The 21,228-nt window shown below is 45.0% G+C and overlaps 1 protein-coding gene across 2 annotated transcripts; it reads right to left on the bottom strand.

The window, feature by feature from the left end:
* Positions 1-3,311: 3,311 nt before the first annotated feature.
* LOC309523697 (uncharacterized protein) lies at positions 3,312-5,415 on the bottom strand (the record flags this gene model as incomplete). Of its 2 annotated transcripts, XM_082207760.1 has the most annotated exons (3): positions 3,312-3,431; positions 4,220-4,326; positions 4,995-5,415. In XM_082207760.1, the coding sequence occupies 3 exons, from the start codon at positions 5,413-5,415 to the stop codon at positions 3,312-3,314; spliced, it is 648 nt and encodes a 215-aa protein (XP_082063886.1). The 2 variants fall into 2 exon arrangements, with proteins under 2 accessions (XP_082063886.1, XP_082063885.1); XM_082207759.1 differs by lacking the exon at positions 3,312-3,431 and having other exon boundaries at positions 3,731-4,326.
* Positions 5,416-21,228: the final 15,813 nt, after the last annotated feature.

Here is a 21,228-nt window from a genome sequence, read left to right on the forward strand (position 1 = left end):
CTGACCAGTGAGGACTAACCCAGGTCATTGGCCCAGAATGTGGATTGACTGTTAGAAGGCAGAGAATAAAAACAGGGGAAGGAGATGTAATGGTGTACCCTGGAAAAGGGCATAGCTCACCTGGCTGGCTGTCACCTTGAAGGAGAGCATTCCATGCTGTAACTTTGTCACATTTAAAAAATTAAATTTGAATTGCTGTTTTAAAAATTAAATATCGCTAAAAACCCAGTGAAAGGTAAGGTATATGCAGGCCCTATTTAAAGAGGGGTTGGTATGGGAGTTTCATACACTGAGGCATTTCACACACTGAGGCACTTGCTATATCTATCTATCTATCTATCTATCTATCTATCTATCTATCTATCTATCATCTATCTAGATATCCATCCATTTGGAAACTGCCTTAGACTCCGGCTGTGGAAGAAAGGCAACATACAGTAATCTCCAAAACAATACCTGGAGGGCATGTCCCCCACACCTGCTCTCCAGTCTGGAGCATGCCATATTGCATATTGCAGCATCTTCAGCTAAACAAACCCGGGGGAGAAATCTCTGGCACAAAGTACAAGGAAAGAGGTGCTTTCCCCAAGCTACGTGCTAACATAAGCTTTGCATGTTTTCCCTATTGCCTGCTGGGTGGGGCCAACCGTCAGATGCTGAACAAGATAGAATTGCACCCAAGAGCAAAAAGATGCTTGAGCTGTCCAACTGGATCCGACATTGAGTTTAGTGGTGTAAAGGGGAGGGGAGGGGAATGGCATGGGACCACACAGGGGAATTATAGATTTTCCTTGTTCCAGCAACTGAATTAGGTAATAATGTGGCTTTCAAGTTTGTTGGTGGCTGATTAGCATAGAGAATGTCAAAGAACCAAGCAGAGGCTGGATACTTTTTTCCTTTGACAGGGTTCCTACTACTGTACTGGCTAGCAGATCAAACAGTAATGCTTCTTTGCAATGTGGTCCACATTTCTAAATAAAAGCTGGAAGTTGCATTTTGGCTAACTAAAGATAATATTGTTAAAGCCCCTAAATAGGGGGTGGAGGACCTTGGGCCTGAACGTTAAATGCAGCCCTCCAAGGTTCTCCCGCAGGGTTTTCCCCACACTGCCTCCCACTGGCGCTTGCAGACATCTTGGGTACTTTTACCTGACTATAGTGTGTCCTTGAACTCTGATAATGTATTTTGCATGCCTGGATGGAGGATGGAGAGGGGTGTGTGGATGAATGTGCAGAAACTAGCTTATTTACAAAGCATAAAATTTGCATTCATTGCTCTGCCCAATTTCACCTCGGCTCTTTCAACCACTGGGCTACTGTCCAAGGTTGCCCAGAATGGAATATAGCCCTCAAGGCTGAATGGTGCCCCCCGCCTGCCCTAGACAGCCTAGGAATGAGGCAGCATCTGAAGAACCTCTAAGTCCCATTCACATCTCTCTGATCATTGAGATAATCATTGGAGTCCCCAATCTGAATCCCTCCACCTTCAGAGGTGAGGTGGATGGGTAGCAGCAACAGGATCTTTGGGTGCTCCACTTGGGCCATGTGCTCCAGCTGCGGCGTCTGGACTCATTTCTGCTACCAAGGCAGATAGTCAGGGTGCAGAAAGGGGTGAAGTGAGAGGATGTGGAGCTGAGGAACTGAACAAAGACAGACCCTCCAAAATGAATACAAACAGAAGGAAGCAACTGAATTTTTGCCTTTCCACCTGTACTGCTTAAAATTTTAACTAGCTGCTTTCAAGTCAGAATTGTTTGGTCTGCAGTGGCAGCGGGCAACTTACAGCATATATAAAAAATTGTAGCACATCAGACGTTAAAAATTTCCTGATACAGGGCTGCCTTCCAATGTCTTCTTTTATAGCCAATAGTTGTTTATTTCCTGGAGATTTGATGGGAGGGCTTACCACAGTTTCATATTAACCTGCTGCAGATTCTTGTTTTATAACAGAGTTGGGGGGACCTTTATTCAGGCTGGGGGCCACACTCCCCTGTAGGGAGCTTCTTGGGGTCTGCAAGGCAGTGGTGAACAGGGCTGTAGCAAAAACAGGCAATCAGTGTGACTTGTACAGTAGGTTTCTAACACATACCTCTTTCTGCCTCCTTCCACTCAAGACTCACCATCAGAGCAGTAAGGAATGTGGCCTGGGGAGGGGGCATGGCTTATGGAGGTCCTAAGGGCTGGAAAGATGTCTCGAAGGTGTCATTTCACCCATGGGCCAGAAGTTCCATAGCCCAGTATGCAGGTATGTCAACTCCTGGGGGCCTGCGGATCCCCTCAGTATCTCTTGCAGGGAGCCAGTCCCCCCGCCTCAATGTTGAGGAGGCTGAATGTGGAGCAAAGCATGGAGCTGAGTGCAGCATGCCTCCAGTGGCCAGCTCCTTCTCCACCCCCTCCTGCTGTGGAGGGGAAAGAGGGTGGAAGCAGGCTCTTGCTGGTGGCAGCACCAGGAGGCAGAGGAGGAGGCGCTGGCGATTGAAGCCACACAGCCACCCATGGCTGCTCCCAGCATCCTGGGGAGGATTGTAAGTGAACACTTGAGCATGAAAATCTCAGGACGCTGAATTCCACACCTGCTGTTGGTTTCTGTGTTTTGCATCATGAAGTAATGGACGAGACATGATGGCTACCCATCTCCTAGGCCATATCCCCTGTTGTTTCACTCCAGTCTGTTCTCCGAACACTATTGTTTCTGGGGTCAGTGCTACCTAGAGTCCTGTGTGAAGCCTTTCCCATACTCCTAGCGCTTGAGCAGTTTCTCTCCAGAGTGGCCCCAACGGTGCCTGTACAGATCCGAGCACAGGCTGAAGGTCTTTCCTGGCAATGGTACAGCTTCTCCCCTGTGCAAATCCTCTGGTGTTTGGTGAGGACCTGGCTTTGCCGGAAGCACATCTCGCACTCAGTGCACTGGTACTGTTTGCGGGCACAGGTGCTAAACCCTGTCTGTGGTGGCTACCCCTTCCCCACAAAGAATGAGACAAGAGACCAGAGTATGGGTTCAAATTGGCCACAACTTTATTGAGCTTCAGAAGTGGGAACTTGACACAAGCCTTGGCAGGTAACTCTCTCAGCCTGTCTGGCTGAGGATGTGCAGGCTGATGAGGTGTAGTGAGAGGGGACTGCAAAGCACAAACTTACACAGCATGCCCTTTCACTAACCTCAGCCTGGGAGTTTGACCTACATGCCGCCGCTCTAAGGCCAGGGACTCCCAGTTTTTGCCCTTTAATAGGCAAATGCCACCGCTTGGGAAGGGAGCATGAATGCATCTCCCACAACTTGACGATAGACTAAAAAGGATACCTTGCCAAGGCCTAAAGCTGCCAACGTTGTGACAAAATGCTACGGGGAAGCGAAACCTGCCAATGCAGGGAAAATTCCTTCCCGGTTCTGAATACAGCAACCATCTTACGACCGCAGCAGCGCCTGCTGACCTGGAACGCAAAATATTAGTCTGTAAGGAAAAAGTATCGTTAACTTGATGACCGCTGATCTAGGATGAAATTATTTGGAGGCAAGAAATTATTAATTTGAGGGAGGGTGGGTGGGTGGGTGATCCTGGAAGAAAACCAAGTGAGGCTTGGTCAAAAGGGTCAGCCTCTTTTCTTTGGCCTTAGCCCCACCCCCGGCTGGCCGTCCATTGTCCTCCCTGGCCAAGGGCGGGTCAAAGGCCAACCCAAGCAGGTGGGAGGCACCCGTCCAGGTGAGCCCGAGTCCCACAACCAAGGACCAATCACCCATGCTCTGCCATCAAACCGTTGTCTACCCAGTCCTTGAGGACTTGTCGCAAGTCATGCAGCCAGAGGTCACTACCAAGTGGGGTCAGGTGTACTCCATCCGCCCTGAATAGGCTGGCCTTATCTGCCCTGATGGTGGGATGTGGAATAGAGAATCCACCAATTAGCCACATGGTATTGCGCATGGCCCTGTTGATTTTCCCCACAGCGTAACTGATGCGAGATGGATTGGAAGCCCCTCTCCAGCGCAGGCGGGGAAGGAGATTGGACCAACCGATAGTCTTTGTTGGATACAAGGCATGCAAGCTTTCTATATCTGCCCTTGCAGCAAGGGTCAGGGCAATGCCTTTTTGTTCCACTAGATCGTTCTCTCCCAAGTGTAAAATCAAGACCCTTGGAGGGCCGTGCACCACTGCAGCACTACGCAGCATGGGCATCAAGCTTGGCCAACGCATGCCCTGCTGGGCCATCCAATAAATGCATACCTTGGGGTGGGTGTTAAGGTTACGGCCTCCATTGTGTGACCAGGCATAATCTGCCACCCAATGGACAATGCTATGCCCTACAACCCAGATCTTCATGGTGGGCAAACCTGTAAGAAAATTAAATTGCAAACAATAAGGAGGAGCTGGGTCGAATGTAGCTTTTCTCGTGGAAGCTGTCACAGGGGTCCGGCCAACAAAGGAATTTACAAAAGAATAAGATAGCTGTCCTGTAAAGCATTACAGTGGTACCTCGGGTTAAGTACTTAATTCGTTCCGGAGGTCCGTTCTTAACCTGAAACTGTTCTTAACCTGAAGTGCCATTTTAGCTAAAGGGGCCTCCCGCTGCTGCCGTGCTGCCGCCGCACAATTTCTGTTCTCATGCTGAAGCAAAGTTCTTAACCCGAGGTACTATTTCTGGGTTAGTGGAGTCTGTAACCTGAAGCGTCTGTAACCTGAAGCGTATGTAACCCAAGGTACCACTGTAAAGTTTTAATGGCAAGGCCCTTGCGCTTTAGGAGCACCAGGAAGATTTGGCAGATTGTGAAGATTCTTTTTAAGCTGGATTCCGGGTGGCTGATCCGTGCGCTTGAAGTTTGACGCCCGCACCCTCCCTTTTGCATCCAGCCCATCCTCCCCACATGGCTCCCTGGCCCCAAAGGCGCGGCGATGACGCCGAGTGTGACGTTCCAACTAGGAAGGCCAGGGGCCTTGTGGGTAGTAACCCAGTACCCCTTGAAGAGTTCTTCCGACTCGCCACAGGAGGAATCACACGTACCTGAAAGATCCGAAGAATCCAAAGTGTCCCTCTTGCACTTACACCCATGCTTCCTTGATCTGTATGACCTCTTCTTCCTGCGTCGTGTTCTGCGCAAATCAGGGCTGGAGGAGTTGTCTGGTGAACTCGAAACAGGTGACCTATGCCTATGCCTACCCTCACGAGACCGTCGACAAGGGGACTTAGACCTATCTAAACGCTCCTCAACCCGGGCCAGGCGACGCTGCAGGCTGCGGTTCTGGTGCAGTAGTTCCTGCACATCGTCCCCACTGGACTGTGAAGCCACGCTCTCAGCAGCGAGCTGCTCTGGGGACACACGCTTTTTATTCTTGGGGTGGGCCCTGTAGGGCCTGCCATCAGATGTGGAGGGGCCATCAAACCGATCATCCCTCACCTTTTTCTTAGTTATTATGAGCTTCATAGGTGGGACCTTCCTGCCGGAAGACAAGGCCCTTTTTTAAATCCTATTGGCTGCTTTTACAGCATTGCTAGGGGTGCCCTTCACTGCGGCTTTAGGGGTGCCCACCACTACAGCTTCATGTGTGTGAGGGGGAGAGCCTTCCCTTTGTTCAGCAGCCGTGGCTAGAGACATAATGCACCTTGAAGCGAGCCACTACAGACCTGAGTAAGATGGGCAGGTGGTGTGGTGTTTTCTTTAATACTTATTATACTGCTATATTGGTTATTTTCCTACAAGAGTATCTTGATTAAAATCAGAAGATGGGGGGGGGGTAGAGACAAAACCAGCCAACCTAACTGCACACACACGCTGAAACTGCAAAAGAAAGTAACAAGTTAGCTCACATCCATATGCTCTGGAATCCTGTGGAGTAGACCCTCCAAGGATGGAATAGGGCCACCCCCATAACAAGGAGGGGGACAACTTCCACCCTAAAAATGCACCACACATGAAGCCTGTAGCCAGAGCGATCGCAAAATATCAAGCACTGCAAATGCGGCCTAAACATGCCCCCCACAGAGCTGCCTAAAAGAACAGCCGCCATGCGGCTTATGGTTGAAAGCAGTGGCAGCAGAAAAAAAGCTGGAGTTGCCCCCCCCCATGGCGAGCAGTGGGGCAGATGGGCCCACACACCCACCCCACCCCAAGGAGAAAAGGGGCAAAGAGGGTGCAAATGCCAAAAAGAGGCTGCTGCCCGCTGAACCATGTGGCCTACTGCTGGGGCGCCTGCCGCCCTCTCAGGCCTGGTAAGGCGCCCCCACAGCAAGCAGCAACCACACCACATCACACCACACCCCAGCGCCACTGCCGCTGAAAAACAATCAAGGAAGGCTGGCAAGCAGCCTGTAACAAACAACGCAAAAGACTTACCTCAATCTGGTTGCTCACACGTCCTGCAAACTGGAAGATGATCCTGGAAGGAAGAAAACCAAGTGATGCTTGGTCAAAAGGGCCACCCTCTTTTACTTGGCGGGTCAAAGGCCAACCCAAGCAGGTGGGAGGCACCTGTCCAGGTGAGCCCCCACTCAGTGCCACAAACCCCGCCCACCTGTAGGGAAGGGAGGGCAGAAATTCTAGGCAGCGTGACTCTTGAGATCCTGGTGTTATAAGAATTTTAAGGTCTTTTATATACAAATAGATGTTCATAAATGTACCAAGCAAACACATACAAATATGTAAACCACATGTCTAAAACCCACAGAAAAGTCCTGGAACCATTTTCTCTCTCCCAAAATGACCTCAAATATTTCTCTGCAAGGTTGAAGGAAATGGGAAATCTCCCCATTGTCTCTTTCACAAATCCTGGCTTAAGGGCACATTTAAGATATGAATAGGGTGTGAGCCTGTGACCTGTGACCTGGATTCAGGAACTGAGTAACAAAAGAGTGACCAGGATGCCCAGGTAATCTAATCAAGCAACCTAGCAGTCAAGAGGAAAAACACACACACTCAGATTTCTGTTGTAGTCCACCCCTTCTGTGATGTACCGTATGTATGATGTTTCTGGGGGTGGTCTAAAGATCTAACCATTTGGCTTATCTCCTGCAGCAGTGCTGGAGCCCTGAATCTGAGGGTGCCCTGGGTCATGATGGACAGCTGAAGGGTTATGATGGGCAGCTTAAGAGGCTAGATCTTTTGCTGCCATAACCTCAGAGCATACTCCTGCTCCCTGTCATGACTCTGGAAAAGGATGCCATTGCCTCTTGCCTCTTGCAGGGGAACTCCTTTTCAGCTCATCATTTTTCTGAGAGGGAGCCTCTACCTCTTTTTCATTGAGGATCATCTCACTATCTGCAATAAGAAAACAAACTATGATTCAGCTCCTGTCCCTGTTCTGAAAACAAAGGAGTAATGATCACAGAGAGGGTGGAAAGCAATGCCTGAGCTGAGGGTGGTGGGTTAAATACAAAATGTGAGTTATTGGGGCTTATTGGTGTTATAAGAATTCTAAGGTTGATGTTCTGTGGGTGGTCTTGGGCTATAGGTCTTCATATAAGTCTTTATAGGGGTTTGCACACCACAGTTTGGGGTTCCTCTGCCTCCTGTGTGTGGTGAGTGGGGGCCCTGTTGCAATAATTTCTTGAATAAAGGTCAGACTTACCAGCCGCTTTGCTTCTCAGTATACTCTGGTTGGCCTCTGTTATCTTCTCCTACTGACATGGAACCCACTTAAGTACTCTATAGGGGTTCTGGAATACCCCATAAGGGAATGGGCACAGTTTTTCTTATAACATTGGTATCTCTCGGTTGTTTTAATTTCAGCAGACATCAACCATTAACTGTAATAAGTTCTCATTCACCATTTTCAAATACCATTACATGTCAAATATAAAATACTACATATCGTTGCATGCCATCTGTCATATCAGGTACGTAAAGGTAAAGGGACCCCTGACCATTAGGTCCAGTCGTGGCCGACTCTGGGGTTGCGGCGCTCATTTCGCTTTATTGGTCGAGGGAGCCGGCGTACAGCTTCCGGGTCATGTGGCCAGCATAACTAAGCCGCTTCTGGCAAACCAGAGCAGTGCACAGAAACACTGTTTACCTTCCCGCCAGAGCAGTACCTATTTATCTACTTGCACTTTGACGTGCTTTCGAACTGCTAGGTTGGCAGGAGCAGGGACCGAGCAATGGGAGCTCATGCCATCGCGGGGATTCGAACCGCTGACCTTCTGATCGGCAAGTTCTAGGCTCTGTGGTTTAACTGTTTAACTCTGTGGTTTAACTCTGTGGTCATATCAGGTATCAGCTTCTAAATACTACTGCATGTAACCTCTCATATACTGTGTGATACTGAGTACTATTTCATGTAATTTATCAAATATTAAATACCATCGCATGCCAACTGTAATATATTACATGTCACATATTTCACATTAAAAACCATTCTTCTTCTCCTTTGGCGATCACTCATAGCTGAGTAAGATTGTCTTCCATAAACACGGTTTTAACAATGAGTCCGTAAGTGACTGTGGAGGCCAATTCTGGATCCACACATCCTTCCACAGTGGGGACATTGGTTTCTAGGCAGGATTTGATCACAGTGTGGATTTACCAAGTGTGCCTTCCTCTTAGCATGTTTCTCCCTTGCATCCTGATTTCGAGTGTCTTCAAAGCCTATGACACCTTTGGTAAAGGCTGTTTTCCAATTGGAGCACTCACAGGCCAGTGTTTCCCAGTTGCCAGTGTTTATACTACATTTTTCTAAGATTTGCCTCCTGACAGTCTTTAAACCTCTTTTGTTGACCACCAGCATTACGCTTTCCATTTTTAAGTTCGGAATATAGTGGTTGTTTTGGAAGACGATCATCAGGCATCCGCACAACATGACCAGCCCAATGAAGTTGATGTTGAAGAATCATTGCTTCAACACTAGTCACTGAGTGGGATTAAAAACCATTATAAGCCATCTATCAAACATTATAGATTATTATAAAAAAATAAAGCATTAATATTTAAGTATTCAGTACTAAATGTTGTATCCAATGTTAGTCCCACTCAGTGTAGGCCTATTGATATATTTGAATTTGAATAGGAAAGGTGGGTCTATTCTGAGTTAAACTTGGTTGGAGACAATCCAGAATATCATTGTGTGTAAAGCATCAAATTCTAATACTGCATTCATAACCCCATTTGGGAGTAAGCCCCACTGAATTCAATACAGAGCTGGCCCACCCATGAGGCAAGGTGGGGTGACCACCTCAGGCAGTAGGATCCACAGGGGCAGCAGATCTAATCTCCAAGGAATACATCATCTGCTGTATTCAATAGCACTTACTTCTGAATAAATACAATCAGGCCTGTAGCTTAATACAATTGATTACCAATGCTCAGTGCCATTGCATGTCAAGATACTGAACACTGTAATATCAAATATCAACAGCCAAACATCAAATGACTGGAAGGAAACATGATTGCTTGCAAAAGATTTTGAAGAGGAAATTCATTTCAGCTGAATTCTGGGCTGTTTCTGTGGATGGTTTATTTTGATGGAAGCTGGAGATTGGTACTTCCTTCCCACCGGATGTAAAGATTATCTGAGTCTGCATTCCTAGCATTTCAGAAACCAGGGAGACAAGGAAATCTAAGCTGAAGCCAGCCCAGAAAACTTACCACTCCCTAACTCCAGAACCTAGATCTCTCTGCAAATTCTGGTCCAAATCACTGTTCTGCTCTCCCTCTTCCTGAGAGTCAAAACTCTCTGGCAAATTCACAGCCAGCTCCCAGAACAAAACAGAGTGCTGTATCTAGGAGGGCTGGCTGAGTGAGCCTGCAGCAGTCACCAATACAAAATTTGGATCTGGGCCATAAGTTTAGCTTTGTCTCCCATGCAGGCTTTCCAATGTGACCTCCATTGTACTCCAAACTGCTATGGGCTACAGTGTGAACTGTATCATGGAATCAGTGTGGAAGGGAAAGGGTTAAACAAGGCATAAATCCATCCAGATTAAATCCTAAAACACTCCGTCTAGCCCATTTTAAAAGACTGCAGACTGGAGCTACACTAACTTTTTTCTTTTTTTCTTTTTAATCCTGTTCTTAAAGTGGACAACCAAATGCTTGAGGGAAACCTGCAGACAGAACCCAAGCATAAGAGCGCTATCCCCTCAGGGGCGGACTTTCTGAATTTCAAATTTCAGTGGTGCCCTGCGCAAGGCCAAAATTGGGTCCCCACCACCGCCTCTCGCCTTCCATTCTGCTCAATTCACTACATCATAGTTATGATGCCCTGCAGCACCCGCTAGGCTCGGCCTACAGCATGTTCCACCGTGCTGCCTTACCAGCAGCTAGTATTCAGAATCATTGCTGGCTCCAGCTGTGCAGGCAAAGTGTAGCATCATGGTTAGCCCTCTTCTCCATGAATACATCTAGTCCTCTTTTAAAGCCATCTAGCCTAGTGCCTCCTGTGGGAGTGAGTTCCATAGGTTAACTACCGGTATGTGCTGTATGAAGAAGTCACTTTCTTTTAACTGTCCCAGATCTCTCAAAATTATGCATCAATGGATGTCCACAAGTTTTAGTGTTTTGAGAGGAGAGAAGCTTTTCCCTACCCCTCTGTTTCCATGCCATGCGTAATTTTTTTAAACTTCTATCATTCCAACTCTTAGTTGCCCTTTGTCCAAACTAAAAAGCCCCAAATCCTGCAATGTTTCTTCAAATGGGAGCTGCTCCACCCCCTTTTCCTCCACCCCCTTTTTGTTGGTTTATTCGTTTGTTTGTTTGTTTGTTTGTTTGTTTGCTTGCTTGCTTGCTTGCTTGCTTACTTAACATCCACTCTGAGTTAGAGTTCTGCTTTACTCAAAAGGCTGCAACTTTCCTTTGTGATACTTGAGAAACCCTGTAGAATAGATGACTGTGGTCTCCTGGAGAATCTGCAGTAACTTGGAGCAGGGCTTTTAGTGTGGCTGCCCCTGTTCTGTGGAACAGCATTCCTGCTGAAATATGACAGCAGAGAAGGACTTTGGTAATATGGCGCCCTGAGCGAGGACAAACTAGAGTAGGAAACCGTATAAATATAGGCGTTGTTGTTGCTGCTGCTGCTGCTACTGTTGTTGTTGTTGTTACTTTGTGCCTCCTCAGCTCAGTGTCCTGTACGGGGGAACCACCTACATCACCCTAAATCCAGTACTGATGACAAGGACCCACTTTCCAGAGACAGCTGAATACATTTTTGTCCCAACAAGTTTTCTCAGGTGGATAAATGGGTCTGAACCACGAGTTAGGGTTTGTTTGGTAGGGTTTTGATTTAGTTTTAAATGTATTTGTTGCTTTTGTTTTTGAAATACTTTTAATCACATTATGTGTAGATTGTTTGAGAACACGGTTGCTAAATCAATGACAATAATAATTAAATAATACTAATTTTGTCCTGGTCCTAATGAAGATGTTCTTTTACCACAGCTACTTGGAATTCTACTTTGGAAGGTGGATTTGAAATTTACTGCATGTACAATACTGAAAGAGAACTATATGAAAATGATGTGTCGTTGGTACATAACACTGGTAAAACTTGCAAAAATGTATAGAACAACTTCTAATAAGTGTTGGGAATGTAAAGAAAAAGAGGGTACTTTTTACCATATGTGGTGGGAATGTAAAATAGTTAAAAATTACTGGGAAATGATATACAGTATAATGAACTGAAGAAAATGTTTAAAATGACTTTTACCAAAAAACCAGAAGCGTTTTACTGGAATAACAGAAAATCAAATCCCAAAGTAAAACAAAAAACTGTTTATGTACACAACAGCAGCAGTCCGGATCTTACTAGCCCAAATGTGGAAGGAAGATAAGATAAGAGACCAACAATAGAAGAATGGCAATTGAAAATGATGGACAGTGCAGAAATGGCAAAACTTTCAGAAAAGCTCAGAGACAATGACATTGAGAAATTTAAAAAAGAATGGGAGGCATTTATTGTATATGTACAAAAATATTGTAAACAAGTAGAAACATTGGCAGGCTTTGACTAAACACTTGCAAGTGGTTAAAATAAGATAAAGTTTATGGAAGGAAATTTGAACTGAAACAATAAAAACTGATGATATGTAATTAGGATAAAATATTAAGGATAATAAAAAAAGAGGTTTAAGTATAATTATGCAGAAAATATATATATTCAATGAACCAGTAAAGGAAGTCAAGAGGTTAAAGAGAACCTCTGAAAAGATGGTTTTTAAAAAAAAAAAATTAAATTTTAGTTCTTTTACTTCATGTTGGATATTTTGTATTTCTCATTCTTTTTTTGATGGAAAATAATTGTTGAAGTTGAAATTGTAAAACAAAACAAAAAAAATTACCAAAAAAGGGGGGGGGGGATTCTACTGTCATTGACTGACAGCCTTTATGGAAAGATGCCTGGGTTTCACATCCCTGCCTGAGGAGGACTATAGAGAACCAAGCCTAAGGTGGACAGGATTGGGGCTGGGGCTTATCTGCCCCCTCCCCAATATTTTTATTTAACTTGGCACTCCTTACTTGCACAATAACAATAATCCTAAAGTAAACTACCTCAACTCTGTGCAGAAATGCAAGCTGAGTCACACAAATCTATCTCACACAGTTTAGGCAAGGATTTCAGCAGTTGGAGTAAGGATTAGGTGTGGTTCATTTGGCTTGTGTAACAGATTTCTGTTTTGTAAGCTTTGGCTTCTTAGCAGGAGAGACTTGTCTTCCCCTGATGAGAAGCATATCCCTCTTGTGTTCATACTAGAGATGGAGGGAAGGAATCAGGTTCCGTTAAAGGAAAACCTATACTGTACGTAACTCGCAATTTCCGAAACAAGGCCAGAAGGAAAATATGCACCATCTTTCAAAACTCTCACTTCCCTGGATTTTGCAGGGCAGTTCTCTTAGCCAACTCGTATGTAGGAAAATACATCTGCTATAGCAAAGCACGCATAAGGATGCCCTGAAGGGCTAAAATAACATGCATTATGCTAGGGGGGAATGCTGTGCAAAACCAATGTGTATATTAAGCGAAATTGAGTGGCTATTAGTATAAATTCAGTTTAAAATGCTGATGATTTCTCATGAGAATTTAAAAAGAAACAAAAACAGTCATACCTCAGGTTGAAGTAGCCTCGGGATAAGTATTTTCGGGTTGCTCGCTGCAGCGACCCAGAAGTAACGGAGCGCATTACTTCCAGGTTTCACCACTCATGCATGCGCAGACAGTCAAAATGACACCATGCGCATGCGCAGAAGTGGCGAATCACGACCCACAGACGTGCAGACACATGGATGCAGGTTGCATTTGCTTCTGGATGTGAACGGGGCTCTGGAACAGATCCCATTCGCATCCAGAGGTACCACTGTATAAAGTTTTCAAACTGGTGTGGAAATGTGAAGAACCAAAATCAAGACTGAAAAAGTGAGAAAATGAGAGAACTCCTAGCAGTGCTGGAAGCTTGCCTTATACTGAATCAGATCACTGATCCTTCCAGCAGAGGGTTTCCGTGGTTTCAATCATTGGGGGGGGCGTGTTCCCAGCCCTACCTACAGATGCAGGGGATTGAACATGGGACCTTGTGTCCTGGACTCCCCAGCCAAGGAAGGCACACCTCTGATAGTTAACTCTTTATTGACAAGAAAAGCACTCACAGCAGCTTCCAAGGTGCTTCAGATACAGGTTCAAATCCCTGCGTGGCTGTGAAATTCACTGAGTGGCCCTGGGCCAGGCACTCACACTCAGACTAACCTCCTTCACAGGATTGCTGGGGAGGAAAAGGAATCATGTTTACCAACTTGAGCTCCTTGGAGAAAGAGGTGGGCAAAAGTGTAAATAAGTAAAACAGGGCTGCCCACTCTTAAAAGGATCTGATACCTAGGTAGGAGTTGGGAATGTGACCCACAACAGCAGCTTGAACAGAAATACATGGTGATTCAGACTTTCCCCCCACCTTCAGTTTGTAGCAGGAACCCCCCCACCCCAATCATTCTGTTTGTACAAACTTCACACACACTCACACTCACACACTACATACGCCACATTTCTGTTATAAATTCATAGAAAATCAACCATACATCGGATTTGCACTGTTCCATTTTTTTACTCCATGTGACAAGGACTATCAAAGGGGGGTGGCTTGGTTTCTGGTCAGCCATAATCCCTTCACCATCCCAGCACATCCACAGGAGCCCTGCCCAGTTGCTATGTCAACCCTGATAATCCCAGACAGAAGACAATCAAAATCACAAAGAACAGTGGATTCACCACAGACTGAAACAAAGGACAATGATCAGATCTTCCCTCTGGGGGCAGGAAACTGCAAACTCCCCTTTGTCACCTGGAAAGTACTCATGGGGAGGGGGAAAGGAGGAACCAGCTGGGTGACAGGACACTCAGGTTACCACCACAACTCCTCCCTCAACCCCTGCTTTCTGTAATGTATGCATGATGTCAACCCCTTCTGTAATGTATGCATGATGTCAACCCCTCCTTTCTGTAATGTATGCATGATGTTTCTGGGGGTGGGCTTGACCTAGAGGAGGGGAATTTCAAAAGCTTTTATAAGGTCTTGCACACCATCTTTCTGGGTCCTTCCTCTCTCCTGCGAGTGAGGAGAACACCCTGTTGCAACAGTTCAATAAAGGCCAAGCCTACAGGCTGCTGTTTTGCTCCAAGTTATCCTGGTTGGTGTCTTTACTTTTTGTCCAAGGGAGCCCTCAGATTTTTCCGTTAACAAGTTTAATCAGCAAACAAGGAAAAAATACTTTGAAAAGCAGTTTAAGGCACTGTCCCCAGGAGGAACAAGAAGGAGGAACTGGCAAACCACTTTAGCTCAGAAGGGCAGCCTAGTTTCATTTAGCTGGAAGGAACAGGAAGCCATTCCTGTCTGTATAAAGAGGCAGAACTAGGTTGGCCCAAGACATTTTGCTACCTGAGGAAGAACAGTGGTATAGCAATTAATCCTTCTTCACAGAGGACTCCAGGGACTATATATTTGGGAGAGGAATTGGGGGTCTCCAAACAAACTAGGATTCTTTGTGGGGGGGGGGACTCCATGACTACTAAAGTGGTATAAGAGTACTTTAAATGATGCTTTAGTTATGAAATAAATAAATTAAGGTCTTATATATATATAATAAATGTTCATAAATGTACCAAGCAAACACATACATAAATATATAAACCACATGTCTGAAGCAGCACAGGGAAACAGCCCAGAAATCATTTTGACTCCCAAACTGACCAAATGTTTTTTTTCTGCAAGGTCAAAGGAAAATGGAAAAGTCTCCCCATTGTCTTTTCATTCACAAATCCTGTCTTAAGGTTATGTCTGTGTATGAATAGGGTGAGCCTGTGACCTGGCTCTCCATTCTGAAGGAAATCAGCCCTGAGTGCTCACTGGAAGGACAGATCCTGAAGCTGAGGTGCCAATACTTTGGCCACCTCATGAGAAGAGAAGGCTCCCTGGAAAAGACCCCGATGTTGGGAAAGATGGAGGGCACAAGGAGAAGGGGACGACAGAGGATGAGATGGTTGGACAGTGTTCTCGAAGGTACCAGCATGAGTTTGACCAAACTGCGGGAGGCAGTGGAAGACAGGAGTGCCTGTTGTGCTCTGGTCCATGGGGTCACGAAGAGTAGGACACGACTGAACAACAACTTGACTAGGCTCAGGAATTACCGTATTTTTCGCTCTATAACACGCACCCAACCATAACACGCACATAGTTTTTAGAGGAGGAAAATCCGTAGGCATGCCACCTGTAGGCATTCCCTCCATAACACGCACAGACATTTCCCCTTACTTTTTAGGAGGAAAAAAGTGAGTGTTATGGTGCAAAAAATACGGTAAGTATTTATCATTACAAAAGACTGGCCAGACTCCCCAGGGTATCCAAACAAATAAAGGTAAAGGTAAAAGTACCCCTGCCCGAACCAGCGCTGTCCGGAGACACTTCCGGGTCACGTGGCCAGCGTGACAAAGCTGCATCTGGCGAGCCAGCGCAGCACACGGAACGCCGTTTACCTTCCCGCTGGTAAGCGGTACCTATTTATCTACTTGCACCCGGGGGTGCTTTCAAACTGCTAGGTTGGCAGGCGCTGGGACCTAACAATGGGAGCGCACCCCGCCGCGGGGATTCGAACCGCCGACCTTTCGATCGGCAAGCCCTAGGCGCTGAGGCTTTTACCCACAGCGCCACCCGCGTCCATCCAAACAAATACCATAAGCATTAACAGGTAACCTGCCAGACAGGAGATAAACAATGACAGGAGGTAAACAACATATTCAGATTTCTCTTGAGCTACACCCCTTTCTGTGATGTAGGTATGATGTTTCTGGGGGTGGTTTTGGACTCCAGGGCAGGCAATTTAAAATGTCTATATAAGGGCGGGCACTCCTTTGTTCGGGGTCCTCTTTTTTCTCCTGCGTGTGAAGGGGGCACCCTGTTGCAACAGTTCAATAAAGATCAGGCTTACTAGCTGCTTTGCTTCTCAATATTCTCTGGTTGGCCTCTGTTATTTTCTCCGACCGATGGAGAACGTGCAAAGGACTCTGAAAGGGCTCTTGTGTCCCCCATAAGGGAATAAGGGCAGATTTTCATTTATTACAGTTAATATTGCAGGGGGTTGGACTAGATGACCCTCAGGGTCCTTTCCAATTCTTTTTTAAAATGTCTCAAATATGTGACAAGAAAAGATGTAACCCTAGTGGTCGAATGAACTTGTCTGACTAAGATGTGTGGGGTGTGTGTGTGTGAATTGACCTTAGCAGTTATATGGAAAGGGATGTTGGAGGCAAAGCTCTGTTAGGAAGTGAAACAGAATTTGTTGCTATCTCCACCTCTTTCTTTATTTCTTTTTGGCTGGGTTTTCTTCGGGCAGACAGAAATTCAACAAGGGGAGAGGATGTGAGTCATTGAAATTAATGTGCATTGCTAACTTAAATCCATAAATTTCATTGAGTCTACTCTATGATTATGACCAGCATTGGAAACAACCCATTGTAATGGATTGCTTTATAGTCATTTCATTCTGTACCAGGTAAAGTAATTTTTATCCCCCCCCCCATCTTGCTATTTATTTTGCCCAGCCAAAGGTGGCAACCCTAATGGGAGCTTGCATGCATGTATTGTTGTAAAAAAAAGAAAAACATACACACAGAGAACACACATGCATAGGGGTGCATGTAAATAAGTGTGTCCCACACAAACACATTCACCTAATGGTGCCTTCAGATAAATGCACCCAAAACTGCGCTAACAAGCTAAATTTGCCTGTCAGTCTGCACAGCAGGGAGTCAGTTGAAAGAGGAAGTCTCCAATTTACAAAGAAGTCCTATTTATACCAGGTTTTCATTGTTTTTTATAATACAGTAAAACCTACCAGAAACCACCTTTTTGCAGTGGTACTTTGGTTTTAGAACAGCTTAGTTTATGAACAACTTGGAAATAGAGCACTGCAAACCCAGAAGTAGGTTTGCCTTGGAAGCGGAACATGTTCCGCTTACTGTTGAGTGTGTTCCATTTGTAAATTGAGTCCCCCACTGCTCCCTGTTGAGTCTGTCGGCTGCTGAGTCCTGAGCACCCACACAACACAGAGGTGATATTGGGAGCTTTTGTTTTTGCTATTTTTTGCATTTTTGTTTGTGTGGCTTTTTCAGTTTTTTGACTGTGACTTGTTCTTCATTTTATGGGACTGACTTGTGACTGTGGCTTGTAACTTGTTTTTGTGACTGTGTGGAACCCAGTTCAGCTACTGATTGATTGATTGTGTGACTGGAGAAATGGATAAAAGCCCTCCATCCAAACATTGACTATCATCAGTGCACATAAGGAAAAAAAAAATAATTTTAATTTTTATCATCTACAATACTGTCTTTTATTTTATAGTACAGTACATTGATTATTGCTTTCATTTTATGGATCAATGATCTCATTAGATAGAATTTTTTTTGTTAAATTGCTGTTTTAAGAGCAGAGGCAGAGCTAGCTGCTCTGGCACTTGGAGCAGCGCACGTGCTGTGCACCCGGGGCTGGGCTAGCCGCCCATGGGGACGTGGAGAGTGGAGAGTATTCCAGGGGGGCGCCGCCTGTGGCAAGTGGCGTGTCCCGGGGGGGCACGGCGATATCACACACCCCTTCAGGGATGATACCCAGGGCGCACCACCCCCACCGCCCCCTTCCTCCCCCACTGTTCAGGGGTTGTTTTTAAATGCCTGGAACAGATTAATCCATTTTGCATTACTTTCTATGGGAAAGCACGCCTTGGTTTTAGAACACTTTGGTTTTGGAACAGATTAAGTTTGGGAACCAAGGTACCACTGTACTTGAATCCTCTGAGCTGAAATTGTTTTCCTATGACCCTGTGGTTGTAATGAAAACCCTGTCAACTCTTAAACTATTTTCTGACATGATACTTGCATGAAACTGAAACAAATATATAAACAAATTGTAACCTTTATGAATGTCACAAATAATGTAACAAGGACAAATGACTTTGAATCAGAATAACCTTATTGGGGTACAAAGACAAAACTGTTGCAAACTCTTTTCTGGGGCAAAGGCCCTTCTATTGTTCCACCCTGAGGCTACATTCCTTTTTAACCTTGAAAGCTCTGAAATTGTCAGCAACCTGTTTGTCCCAAAGGAACTTGCTTTGACTTGTAATTTATTTCCCTTATGGAGAAAGGCAAAGCCTACCGGTAAATGTCAACAGGAGATCTCACTGCATCTGAATGCCTTGCTTCCGACACCTATGGTACCACTCTGATTGCAAGCCTTTTGTCTGAATCACCCAAAGTTGCCATACCTGTGTAACTGTATCAAATGTAACTATATCTGCACCCAGCACCACAGTCTTTGCACCTCTGCACCCCTGACCACTGTACCTAAATCCCTCCTTCCTTTCTGTGTAATTTGGCAGTTTGTGACGTTACATACTGCCCCAAAAGCTAAGGCATTGGTTGTTAACCAAAGTGTCATGGCACCCTGAACAGTCAGGGGAGACACAGGATCCTTTCACTAATTGCAGCCCATTATCTTCCTGCATCTCTCTCTCCCACCACCCATTCAAATAAATAAATAAATAAATAAATAAATTAGACATCTCTGCCATCAGTTGCATAGGCCTATAACAAATGTTAATTGTTGTTGTTTAGTACAGAATCAGGAAATGTCTAGATTAATTTGCCCAAAATACAAAGGTATTTTGTTGTTGTTGTTCAGTCGTGTCCAACTCTTCATGACCACCTGGACCAGAGCACGCCAGGCACTTCTGTCTTCCAGTGCCTCCCGCAGTTTGGTCAAACTCATGCTGGTAGCTTCGAGAAGCTATCTTTTTTGAATGGTTAATTGCTTCCATTTTTTCATAAGGCCATAAATGACACCTGAAATAAAACAGCATTAGAAGAAATGGGGCAACGTGTTCGCACCACTATTTATCTTCTTTAAATCTTCCCCCCCACACACACAAACAAAAATCCTCCCCAGCTTCAGTAACTAATAGTTCCTTAGTTTTGCACAAAGGGCTCGAGAAATGCAAGAAAATAGCAAAGCAGCTTGATCTTAATATTATTTTGCTTTTCTGCTTCTGATCTTAATCTTGTTTTCCCTTTCCACCCCCATGTGCACACTAATTTTGGAAAAGGCAGGCTGGAGCTCTCATGTAGTGTGTCAGCTTTGCCCTAAAGAGCAATGGCATTCATTGAGCCGGCACATGAGCTACTACTTACATGCATTCCAAAAATGGTGCCGAAAAGGAGCGGGGCGGAATGTAGCAGGGCAGAAGAACACAGGAACACTCCACTTAAGCGCTATAATGGAACCCCAGTGTAAGCAGCTCCCTCAGGGGAGCCAGAGAAAGAATGTGGTTGGTCAAGGGAGCCATGGACTCGAAAAGGTTGGAAGCCACTGACCTAAAGCATCAAGGTTAAAATATCTCTTTGTCCTGGGTTCTTTGCTGCCTACCTGTAGGAACCCAGTTGCAACTGAATAAACAGGATGCTCAGACCTAACCTGCCCAGCAGCTACCTCCTGCCACACTCCCACCCGCTTTTGACCCCATGCTGCCATGTGCGGCACTGCCAAAAAGTTGATGTGACCCAACTAAAGTTTGCTCAGGGTGGAGCAGGAAAGAGCTGCACCTGCAGCAATGAATACAGAGGGTGTGTGGGTGGGCGTAGTGAGATGAGGTGAGAATATTCTCTGATAGGAAATTCTCCAGAGAATATTCTCCACAAACTGTAAATTCTAATGTAAGAACCAGTTTTACAAGTCACATTTAAAAATTTAGTAAATAATGAGTCAAACTGTTATATTGCCAGTGTAAGTAATGAATAATGTTTTTTTTTTTTTATCCAGTTATATTACTGGGCATTGTGTCATTCACCATTGGCAGTTCTGAAATGTGAGCTACAGAAAATTTTTTCTTTAAAGTTTTAAAAATGCTATTCATTTAATTTGATGAACATTTGAATTCGTATGTATTTCAACTACAGTGGTACCTCGGGCTAAGAACTTACCGGTAATTCATTCTGGAGGTCCGTTCTTAACCTGAAACTGTTCTTAACCTAATGGGGCCTCCTGCTGCCGCCGCACCACCGCTGCACGATTTCTGTTCTCATCCTGAAGCAAAGTTCTTAATCCGAGGTACTATTTCTGGGTTAGCAGAGTCTGTAACCTGAAGCATCTGTAACCCGAGGTACCACTGTACAGTGGTACCTTGGGTTACATATGCTTCAGGTTACAGTCTCTGGTAACCCAAAAATACCTCGGGTTAAGAACTTTGTTTCAGAATGAGAACAGAAATCACGAGGCAGCAGCAGGAGGACCCATTAGCTAAAGTGGTGCTTCAGGTTAATAACAGTTTCAGGTTAAGAACAGACCTCTGGAATGAATTAAGTGCGTAACCAAAGGTACCACTGTATATGTAATAGCCTTTTTTCTATTTTGGTGTGACCTTATTCTTAGCAATTCTATACCCTTGGCCATACAGTATGATATTTTTAACATAAAGTAGCTTTAATGCATTATACACTTAAAGTACCTAGGCCTATACAATTATGTGTAACAGCATGTGAGGTGGCCTTGATTTAAACAGTTGACATTTCTATATTTTTATTTAGTGCCAGTACTGTAACATGGATTTTGCAGGGGTACAACGTGCCATTTACCAGAGATTGACATACTGAAATATATTATCATATAATGATAATATATTTAATGGCTTCCTTCTTATATGTATGCATATAGTTTTGTTTATCAAGCTGTGTTTTAGTCACCAAAACAGCAGGCTTAGTGATTAACTTGAGTCATTCACGCTGAA

This window comes from Podarcis vaucheri (genome assembly GCF_965113315.1).
Source record: "Podarcis vaucheri genome assembly, chromosome: Z".
Taxonomy (NCBI): Eukaryota; Metazoa; Chordata; class Lepidosauria; order Squamata; family Lacertidae; genus Podarcis; species Podarcis vaucheri.